This window comes from Xyrauchen texanus, chromosome 41, assembly GCF_025860055.1.
Source record: "Xyrauchen texanus isolate HMW12.3.18 chromosome 41, RBS_HiC_50CHRs, whole genome shotgun sequence".
NCBI classification, from domain to species: Eukaryota; Metazoa; Chordata; class Actinopteri; order Cypriniformes; family Catostomidae; genus Xyrauchen; species Xyrauchen texanus.
The window spans coordinates 11721735-11733311 of record NC_068316.1 but is presented as its reverse complement, the minus strand read 5'-3'; the positions used below and the strand labels follow the sequence as shown (position 1 = coordinate 11733311).

The following is an 11577-nucleotide window of genomic DNA, read 5'->3' as shown; positions in this document are numbered from 1 at the left end:
TCATCAAATCCAAATGTTTTTTAACCAATAAGTGAAAGGATAGTATTTGGGGTAAAAAAAAAACCCTTCTCTTGCAGGGGCTAAAAGCCTCTATATTTTCCTTCAAGTGTGCCTTTAGCCCCGTTGTACCCTATTTGGAAGAGGCCAGCAGGGGGAGCCAAAAGATAATTCAGGATTTCTCAACGACTCTTGTGAGAACAGAATGCAGCATGGGGCTTTTTTCTTTCTTCTTCTTCTTCATTTAAACGCTAAATTATTTTTTGTGGTAATCAACATTATGCCACAAATACTATCGATTGAGCTTAACTCTTATTGAACCTGGAATATTTCATTAACATTCCTTTTTTGTTAGTAGCTACTTTGGCTTTAGGGTCTGCAGTAGGTCTAAATATTAAGGCATAGCCTAAACCAAAAAGTAAGAATGTGACTCGAGGATTGTCGTTTTTGTAACGAGTTTATTATTTATTATTTATAAAAATGTTAATAGATTGGTGAAATTAATTACCATATGTGATGTACATGGTACATCGTAAAGTGTAAACTTAAAAAAGCATTACAATGGGGCTAAATCACCCCTGGGTTTATGGGTTTATTTTCCTTAACACCTGTTTGTCACTATACATTGACATATTGTCATCCATGAGGTCATTGCACAGTGTCTAAAGTTTTATTTTTAATAATTTAATCTAATATTTAAGAATGTTTAAAATGTTGTAAATTTATGTTGCTAATGAGACTCCCTGAAATTATCACATTTCTTATGAGAAAAAATACTTAATTTTCATTTTTGTTCATGGTGATTAAATAGAAAATTTCCATAATTGTCCATTAAGTGAAAGGATAACATTTGGGGTTTAAAAAATTAGCCTCCCTCACCATATTTTTTGAAAAAATAATAATAAAATAAAAATAATAATTTAAATCAAAACAACCTTCCGTTATTATTTCTTTTTACACAATGTTGCTCCATCAACATTCAATAAAGAGACATTATACAAATAATTTTTTTTTCGTTCTTGATACACATAACCAGAACAAAAAAAAAAAACACATTTTCCTTAAAGGTGCACTCAGTAAAATTTTTCCCCATTAAAAAAGGTTTACTCCTGAAGACATGAATTGTAATTTTGCCAACATATGCACTGTAGGAAATCATGACTGCTCACATTAAAATGAAGACTGCAGTCATATCAGTAATCTTATATAAGCTGTTTTATTCTACATGGAGAGGGTCCACACATGAGGGCTGCCATGTCAGAATCACATGACCAGCTGAATACTACTCGCTTAATCTCAATAACCGTCCTGTTATTTGACACTTTCACTCATCGATTAAAGTAATCATGGCTGACTGTGAATACTACATTTCTACAATGTCATCTGAAATGGAAAATTATTGATTTTAAATGATGCTGCATCCAAGCCGCTAGGTGTCAGTGTAAATCCAAGATTACACAAAGACAAAAGTTACTGAGTGCACCTTTAAGGTGTGACTTAACCTTGTTGTACCATATTTTTATTTGCAAGCAGTGGCCAAACCGCTTCCAGAATAAATCTCCAAACAACAGAATCAGTTTTTCTACACTTGCAAGAGAAACTTATATGTATTCAAATTTTTACTGCTTTTTTTTTTTTTTTTTTTCAAATTTACTACGAGAAAGAGTGACAAGGTAGGCTATTGTTTTGGTTCAGCTTTATTTAGTTATTTATTTATTTATTTTTCTGGATCCGCCCCTTCAAACCCGGATGGATGACTTCACTTTTCCGTCTGGGTTTCCTTTATGGTCTTGGGATCTCCCTGCATTTCTCACAACGAGCTCATACCGGGCACACAGGCGGACACAGCACTCGTCTCTCTCCGTTACAACACACGGTCGGTTCGGCCAGGAGAGCAGTGCAACTGGACTTGCAGACAGTGTCATTCCAGGGTCTCAGCAAGATTTTATTATTAGAAATCGAGATAATAATTGCCATATAAAGTCTTTATCAATAACCATTTCCAAACATTCATTATTTATTATTGTAACTTTTGAGTTAAAAAAGCAATGTCCGAAGTGCTGCCATACAGCGAGGGGAAGATGAGCGGCTTCGGGGCGGACAGTGAAGTCAGTCAGATATCCTTCAGCTGTCGACTGCAAGACACGAACTCGTTCTTCGGAACCTCACAGTCCAAACGACCACCGAAACTCGGGCAGATTGGCAGGGCAAAACACGGTAGGTATCTGCAGCGAGACGGTAAACTTTGCGGTGTTATATTTTTCGATAAAAAATAAACAAAACAATAAAGCTTTCAAGAACGCATTTTTTTTTAACTGTTCTGTTTAAAGCACTAATTATTTGTTTTCTTTGCAGTGGTCATTGAAGATGACCGAATTGACGAAGTTCTCAAAGGGATGACAGACAAGTCATCTCCCGGCGTGTAAACATGAACGATTATACCTCGTCAACCTTTTCTTTTAATCACCGGTTTGAAGCACTGTCGACTGTGCATGTGAACAGTGAACGAGAGGTAAAGATGATGGTTCGGAGGTCGAGTATGCAGGACAGGATGAAGAAGAGCAAAGGAATGTAACTCGACTGTGGGTTGAAATAGCGAGATTTGAAGATGCTGGCAACTGTCAAACTGAAACCCATCCCAAACCGCCGCTATAAGAAGAAAGTCACGACAAAATGAAGCCCCGTATCATCGGCATCAATCACACTGTTGAGAGCTGCCTGTTGAGTGGAGCTGTCCATTTCAGCACCTGAAGCACAACTTGACTGCTTCTAGCTAATAGTTTGCCGTCTTTCCAGAGAAATAAACCGTATTTATAGGCCTATCTTGCATGGAAATAGGTTGATGTATGTAAACGACCACATCTAAATCCATTCCATTTGCAACCCTTGGCTGATGAAATGCAGGTGCCCTTAATAGTAGATAAAAGTAAACACGTTCAACAAGGTAGACCTGAAAAAACACATGGAGTGCTGGCAGCAATCACGAAGGAAAATGAGGAGTATATCTTCCTTTTAATTGATTTATTGCGTCTTTTTATGATTGTTTTTTTTTTTTGTTTGGCGTCGAGTATAGATTCATATACTGTATATACGGTTCTCCTTGCATGAACTTTTCTCTTGTGCCATTGCAGGTCGCTTAAAACCCAGGCACGCTTATTTTTACCAAGATCAATATTTGTATTTTTTATATCTCAATATTTGTTACTCAGATCCTGATCTTCAATACATAGTCTATCATCACAGACAGGGTGTGTCGAAACAGACATTAAATAATATCAAAAAAGGACAGACTGAATGTTAATTTAGAGAGAGGATGCGCATTTAACATCTCAGTTGTTGGTTGATTTATTTGTTTGTTTATTTATTTATTATGATTTAAAAAATGTTCAGTGTATGGTTTATTGTGCATGATACCTTAATAAGTTTCATGCTTATGAACAGTTTATGAAGCAAAAAAAAAATGTACAGAAATGTCACAAAATTCTAAGAATGGTGTGAATAAATAAATTAATTCAGAGGATCCATCCATCATGATGTTTTCTCCATTTTTTTCCAAATATTATGCACATAAGCACTGAGGAATGAAACAGCATCAGCCATCCGTTAGTGTACACAATGAATAATCTGATGAATTGGAGGAGTATGGTCTTAATGCAGGAATGAGACACTGGCAAACTACCAGGGATGCAATGATTTTTAGCGGTCAGAAATTAGAATGAGTGTTGCACCTTCAGCTTGCCTGACAGCATGTGAGCTAATCAGCAAACAAGCCAACTTAATAGCCCAAACAGTCTGCCAACCATACTGTGCCACATGTGCTCTTCATGCAAACCATCATAAGTATACATAAATATCAAAACAGAATACTTATGCAACCTTTTGTCTGATCTCTGATCACTTACTGCCACCTTTAATCACTTATTGCTTATACGTGCAATATGTGCATGGGGTTGGAGATAAAATTGCCTATTTTAGACCATCAACTCTTTAAATTGTCTACTGTAGAGCATGCAGGTCTGATATTTGTACATTCAATATCAAAAAGTTTAGAAATATCTTAAATTTGAGTCTGCCCTATTCATTATTTCCTTGGGGGGAATGAAAAAAATGGTTTATGTTAAATGGACCCAGTATTTCCCATGGAAAGCCATTCTGCAAATGTATAAACTCTGCAACACATCAGTTTTGTGAATCTGTTCATATATCGAGTTTGCTGAATACAACGTCTTGAAATCCACTGACATTTCAGTGTATTAAATGATAGTCATTATTCAATCAGCTACTAATAATAATATGAAGGAATGCTTATCGCTACTACCTTTCCTGTCAGTCAATTTAAATGGAGACTTCCCCTATTTCCTCTATTTAAGTCAACACATTAATCAATCTAATTATGTACTATTATACATCATAACCAGACACTAATTAACAACTTAAGTATAATTAGCTTTTTTGACAAATGTTGCAGGTTTTAGCAAAACACAACTGTCAGAGGGATGTGTACATCCACAATATTAAAATGTGAGCTGTTTTTCATAGTATTGTCTAATCTCTTCTGGCTCAAATGAGTGACAAATCAGTTATCACAGAACAGGCAGGTTATTAAAGTGACAGGTCACCTCACTGGTCACCTGAACAATATACAGCACAGCAAACCATATAGAGCCAGCAGTCATTCTGTCCAGTGTTTCCATCTCTCCACTCACACGAAAGAGACTGACAGAGACCACAGAGACAGTCTGGCAAATCCACACACCCCTCGGAAATAAACATTCCCCTAAACAACTAGAGCAGATGAGCCGTTATTGAGTGTTCCTTCCACCAGCCTTAAAACAACCAAAAGCAGGGAGGTGCCATTTATTTCAATACGACATTGTGTTTAAACTTGTTCAAACTGAGAACAGAATTACTTCGTCAATTTCAGAAGTTACACGTTTTTGGTCTTTTACTAGATCCAAAACACATCACTTAAATGGGAGGTCAAATAACAGAGGGCAAGTAGATAGACCCCACCAATTATTTTGTGTATATATGCAAAACTTGAATTGATCAGTTAAAGTCAATGTGAAATGCCTTTCTTAACTAATTTTACTTCTACTAATGATGTATTTCTGAGGCAAATGCGATATTCATCGAGACAAAATGCAGGGAGTGACTTGATTTTATCTATCGGCATTGACTGGATCATAGAAAGTGATTGTAGAAAGTGGCTGTTACATATCAAAATGGAGGTTTGAGGGGAGGAGTTAAAAAGTAAGAGGGATTTGTAATGTCATCCAAAGAGGATAGCTGTTTCAGAGTTGTTTCATTTAGTTCATTATGATAAAAAATTAAAACTACAAACATTTTTTTAGGAATACGTGCAAATGACATGTAGCCTACACTATAAGACTACAAACATCCATTAAATAAGTACATTGACTGTTATGATGTCATCTGAAAGGAAAATTTGTTTCTGTGGTGGAGTAAATTATTACATTATGATTATAGAATACGAAGACCAATATTAATATGCACCAATGAATCATTCACAATAAGACCAGGAACATACGTTGAGTAAATAGAGTTCATTTGGATTTAATGTTTGATTTCATGTAAAATGTGTCTTTGCCTGTGATCCAACCAAACACTTTTGCATCACATGTAAGAGATTTCAAAAATCCTAACTAAAGAAGGTTCAGTTTTAGCTCAAAACATTTATTTCCCATGATGACCCAAACAACACCTGCTATAATGTGCCATTAAGCAAGATGCCAGCAGTGACTCAAACTGTCTAATCAACCCTTAATCTCCTGTTCTTCTCAGGCTCCAAAATAGACAGAAATTACATTTCAGCTAAGAATTAAAGATGAATGATTACTGGTTTATTAGTGCATGCCTCTGAAGAGATGGCACTCTACTGGTATGCCTTTGTGGCAGGGTGCAGCATTTGATGTTTCTCTGCAACAAACACAGAAAAGAGGCGTTGGAGCATGACAGGAGATGCCACCACACCTCCATACTCCACAGCCAAGGCACCCAGTTCTCTGCACTGACTCAGAACCCTGCTTTGCTGATCTGCATGTGGCGCTTCTCTCTGCTGACTCAGACAGTAGACACCAACAGAAGCTGTACATGAAATAACTGCTCAATATACAATATTGATAATATAGAATTTAAAGACCACACAAAATCACTTGACAAGCACAGATTTCTTCCATGTGTTGACACATTTCCTTTTGAAACAGGAAGTCTATATGTTGAAATTAACATGAACCAAAATTAATAAATGCTGTAAATATATTGTTCATTGTAACTTCATGTTATCTTATGTTGTTGACTAATGTTAACAAATGGAACCTTATTGTAAAGTGTTACCTTGTAAAGTTACTGAATATCCTGCATCCATCTTTGAATAGTAAGACTGTACATTTTAAATGTGTATATCTGATACAGAATAACTCCTATCCTTTAGGAGTACATTAGCAAATAGATGGCCTCAAACTACATGGACTAAAAACCACAAAACTCACATTTTGATTTAATGGGGTCTTAAATCACTCTCCTAAAATTGCAAGTCATCATATTATCACAATGTGTTTGAATTTGAATCCTAACCCTTCCTTAATACTTTCTCTTATCCCATCTTAATATGCAGAGACAACTTTAAGCAAGCCATTTGTCTGTTAATGTTCTGTAAACACTGTGTCTCTGTGGCACTTTAAAAGTTTGTTTTGATTGACCCATCCATACTGACATTGACTCAGCCAGTGTCATGAGTTGGGGGCAGGACAATCTTTCTCAAAAGATTTCACATTATTTAAAAAAATAAATAAGTGAAAGTGGAGATTTATAGTAAAAAATGACTTACTGTAAATATCAATCTCCTTCTCACCCACATCATTTCTGAAGAATTGGATTTAACTACTGGAGTCTTCTGGATTACTTTTATGTGGCCTTTATTTGGAGCTTCGAAGGTCCGGTCACAGCAGAAGAAAGAAATGCATACACATCTGGGATGGAATGAGGCCCAGGGTGAGTAAATGATGAGAGAATTTTCTTTTTTGGGTGAACTATCCATTTAATTGATAAATAAAAAACATTCCTGACATAATTTTTAAAAACACTTTACTATACAACATTTATTACAACTTCCTAAAATGTTTGCACAGTACTGAATATTGTTTGTTCCTGCTTCACACCTGCTTTCATTCCTTGAATTGAATGCAACAATTCACATAAGAATGATTTAACATACCAAAAATGTGTTTAATATTTTCACAAAAATGTGTTCATCTCACTGATCTATATATATATATATATATATATATATATATATATATATATATATATATATATATATATATATAGATCAGTGGTTCAGCTTGTTTTTCATGAAGAAGTGCACAGTGTTTAAGAAGATTGCCTCACTCTTCCATGTTCATTCACATTATGACTCAATCTCTTTATTTCTCTTTAACACTGGGGATGTTCTCACAGCAATTTGCAGCAACAAAGCAACCTGAAGTCATTAAATTTCAATGAGAGTTGCGATTTCCGGCAACATGAGCACATTTAAACTTCATGCAAATGAGCAGCAACCCAGATTTGAATTTAACATTGTCTATAAACATTGTAATGACAGGAAGCCTTTAATGTATGTTTCATGAATTCACATGTTTATATAATCCTTGAGCATCAATGGAGGCGTGAAGTCATAGGAGTGATGTACTGTAAGTGGCTGTTCATGTCCTCAGCTTTATGATGAACACACTTCTTAAAACCTTTGAACCATTATGCAAACAGCACTTCACTTCCATTCATTTGTAGACCTTGACAAGTGTCATTATCTGTTAGAGAATCACCATTAACAGAGAATGTTTTTTTAGGACAAGATTTAGCATCAAGTTGCTCAATATAACTTTCTTTTTCTCTCTAAACTTTTTCTTTTTTTCTGCCTTGACTGCTGAGATACAATTTGGAGCCATTTATGTAGATGAACATCAGAATAGTAAATATAAATAGATAATGACATATAAATCTAGAATATCCTATTTGTAAATTATATACAGTATATCTGTATATAATGCACACATACACACAAGAGAACTTTATATGTTCACTTAATTGTTCTCTTAAAGTATATTAATGCTTCAAACAACAAATAGGTCAGTCTGGCAGAGACTACGGGGTAAAAAGAGACCCCACTCCTCTCACTACATATAATTTATAGTAACACTGCACAGTGTTTTGGAGGTACCACTGGAAGCAGTAGCTGATCTGTATTGTTTATTTCTCCTCACAAAGCTAAAACTAAATCTCTTGATATTGCTCTCCTGATAACAGTAACAAGAGCACCATATATAAACAGAGCACTGTAACTGCTGACTTAGAACTCACAGCAAAAATAAACTCAAATTTGGAGACAGATGTGGAGAAACAGCTTGTCTGGAGAATAGTGGATCATGGTAATAAAATGTCACCCTCTGAATTGCCCAGCAAACGGATGGCTCTTAACTTCTGATTATGCTCGTATTCTGATGTGATATACAATGTCAATCATAAATGTTTTTAGAGGGAAACATTTAGGTTTGTACCTAAATTAATCAGCAATTGATTAAATTCAGAATAAGTACTTAATAAGCCTAAGTGCAGTACATAAAAAAGACAAAACAAACAAATAAATGCTTGCTGTATGTTTAGAACAAAGTTTACTAGAGTGATTTCAAATTTCCAAATGAGATGCCTGTTTGGATTACTTGTCCATACTGAACCAATAAACTCCAGACCGAGTTTTGATATATTTGTGATAGAACAATGCCTTTGGATGTGAGTGACATTTTGGTTGTGACTCACTGTATGTGTGAACGTGACCCCTAATTCACTCTTTATTAGCTCACTCAGGTACTTAGGCTCAGGGGCGGATCTACCTGGGTGGTAAGAAAAGGCATTGCCACCCCATCTGCCACCCCACTATAAGTATACAAAGTATAAAATATAAATGTAGATGTTGACATTGTGTAGGGGTTTATTCATGTCGAACTGCCTCAATGGACACACAAATGATTACACAGACTGATAACAGCGTCAGCCAATCATGTGAAAGTATATCAGTGGTTAATTGAGGGATAGGTTAAAGAAGCGGCCAATTGTGTGATGTGTTACAGCAGCGGCTAATCGTGTACTTTCTGCTGCAGTGCATGTGCAGTATTTGGGTACTCGCAGGGTTAGGTTTTTTAAGCTTATTTATTCAACCACAACAAAAATATGAATATTATGAACAAATACATGGAGAAAAACGAGGTAAGAGATTAATCTCTCAGTTTTTTTCAAGTCTTCACTGAATTATTATTCAATATATTGCCATCAGTTGAGACATGTCCTCAGCAATTTCTGAAATAGCTTTTGACAGGTATGTGTATAATCCAGATGAAACATATCCAGTTCTTCAGCAGGAGTTTCTATTTTATCTGATCTGTGTATGTTTTTATTGGCTGGAATGTGTTATTTTTTATTAAATTTATAATTTTATGATAAATGTTTGTTGTTGCTTTTATCAGTGTTGTTTAGTGTCAGCAGTTCTTTCTGTAGTTCACTCTCTTTTCCAGGAAATAGAAAAGAAAAATATGTCTCCCATTGTGACTGCCTTCTCGGCCATATTGTTTGTGTATATGTAGAGTGTGTGTTTTGTCTTTATCTCCCTCTCTCTTAATTGCTCTCAGATGTGTGGTAACCAGGTGAGCTGAATGTTAATGGGGAGCACTAGCACACAGTGTGTTTCCTTCCCATATAAACTGAGTGTTCCATTGCTGGGTTGTGTGATGGATCTTGGTCTCTGATGCTCTCGTGCAGATTCCCGCTGCTGTAGCAGAGAGTTTGTAGAATCCCCACCCGGCCCCGCCCTCCGCCCTGTCACAGATAGTTCACCCAAAAATGAAAATGATTTCATTATTTACTCACTCTCATGCCATGCAGATGTGTGTGTCCTGAATGTGTGTGAATATTTCTGCTCCGATGGTCCTTTCAGTGCAAGTGAATGGTGGCCAGAAATCTGAAGGTCCAAAAAGCACATAAAGGCAGCATAAAAGTAATCCATAAAACTTCAGTGTTTAAATCCATATCGGTGTTCAATATCTAAAAAAATGTATATGATAAATGTGGGTGAGAAACTATAAATCTCCACTTTCACCTCTGAAATTCACAAGTGGTGCCTGTTTAGCTTCACTTTCACATCTGAAAGTGAAAGTGGAGATTTATAGTTAATGTGGAATTCAATTTGATCTGTTTTTTACTCACACCTATCATATTACTTTTGAAGATATGGATTTAACCACTCTTATGGATTACTTTTATGCTACTTTTATCTGCTTTTTGGACAGATTTCTGACCACCATTCACTTGCATTGAAAGGACCAAAAGAGCTGAGATATTCCTCTAAAATCTTTGTTTGTGTTCTGCGGAATGAAGTCATGCACATCTGGGATGGCGTGTAAATTATGAGAGAATTAAAATTTTTGGGTGAACTATCCCTTTAAATACCAAAGATTATCATGGTACACTTTCTTAGAAACATGGAATTGCCATGGCACATGGCCAAAAAACATTATTATAGCATGTTTTTTTTTTAGTGTAATGATTTCAGGAGTGTAAAAAGGAAAACTTGAAACTTGACAAGAAAGAGACCTCATCTACATATAAATATTTGTATGCAGTACATACACACAAATGTGTAACTTTTCCTTTTAATTTCCTTTTACGAAATCACATTTCCTTTTAATTTTAAATTAAATTACAAATAAGTTCAGCCACATTTATTCTAGGTACAGTATCTCTCTTTTTATAAAGTGGATAATAGTGTGGAGAGTAGTTAGTAAATTACATTGAAATTATTACAGTAAATTAAAACAGCTAAGTATAGTTTTTTATTTTAAAGGGCTAGTTCCCTTCTGCTGAACACAAACTAAGATTTTTAGAAGAATATCTCAGCTCTGTTAATCCATATTGCAAGTGAATGGTGACCAGAACTCCAAAATCTCCAAAACGAAGATAAAGTCAGCATAAAAATAATCAATAAAACTCAAGTGGTTTAATCAATAAGCGATCTTGTTGGTTTGGGTGAGAATAGCCCAAAATATAACTTATTTTTTACTGTACATCTTGACAGCAGTCTCCTTGGCAGTGCATGCATCAAAGGAAGTGTAATCGAGCTTGAAATCATATTCGTGCCTAGAGACTGCAATGACATGATGTAGCTAAAGTGAAAAAGGAGTTTCATTTTGGTCTATTCTCAACCAAAGCCCACTGGATTGCTTCAGATTACATGGATTAAACCACTGGAGTTTTATGGATTACTTTAATGCTGACTTCTGGTCAACATTCATTTGCATTGTATGGACCCACAGAGCTGAGATATTGTTCTAAAAATCATTGTTTGTTGCTAGCAAAAGAAAGATATCCATACACATCTGGGATGGCATGAGGGTGAGTAAATTATGAGAGAATTACATTTTGTGGGTAAACTATCCCTTTAAGTAGAGGCCACAATAAATCCACAATTTGCATGTTTACAAACCATTTCTCTAATTTCCTACAAAACTCAGT

General features: G+C 35.5%; 1 protein-coding gene across 1 annotated transcript; it reads left to right on the top strand.

Annotated features, from left to right (window-relative positions):
• The first annotated feature begins 1821 nt into the window (after positions 1–1821).
• LOC127634633 (calcium/calmodulin-dependent protein kinase II inhibitor 2-like) lies at positions 1822–3515 on the top strand. The gene is made up of 2 exons (XM_052114255.1): positions 1822–2214; positions 2353–3515. The coding sequence occupies exons 1-2, from the start codon at positions 2046–2048 to the stop codon at positions 2421–2423; spliced, it is 240 nt and encodes a 79-aa protein (XP_051970215.1). The 5' UTR covers positions 1822–2045; the 3' UTR covers positions 2424–3515.
• Positions 3516–11577: the final 8062 nt, after the last annotated feature.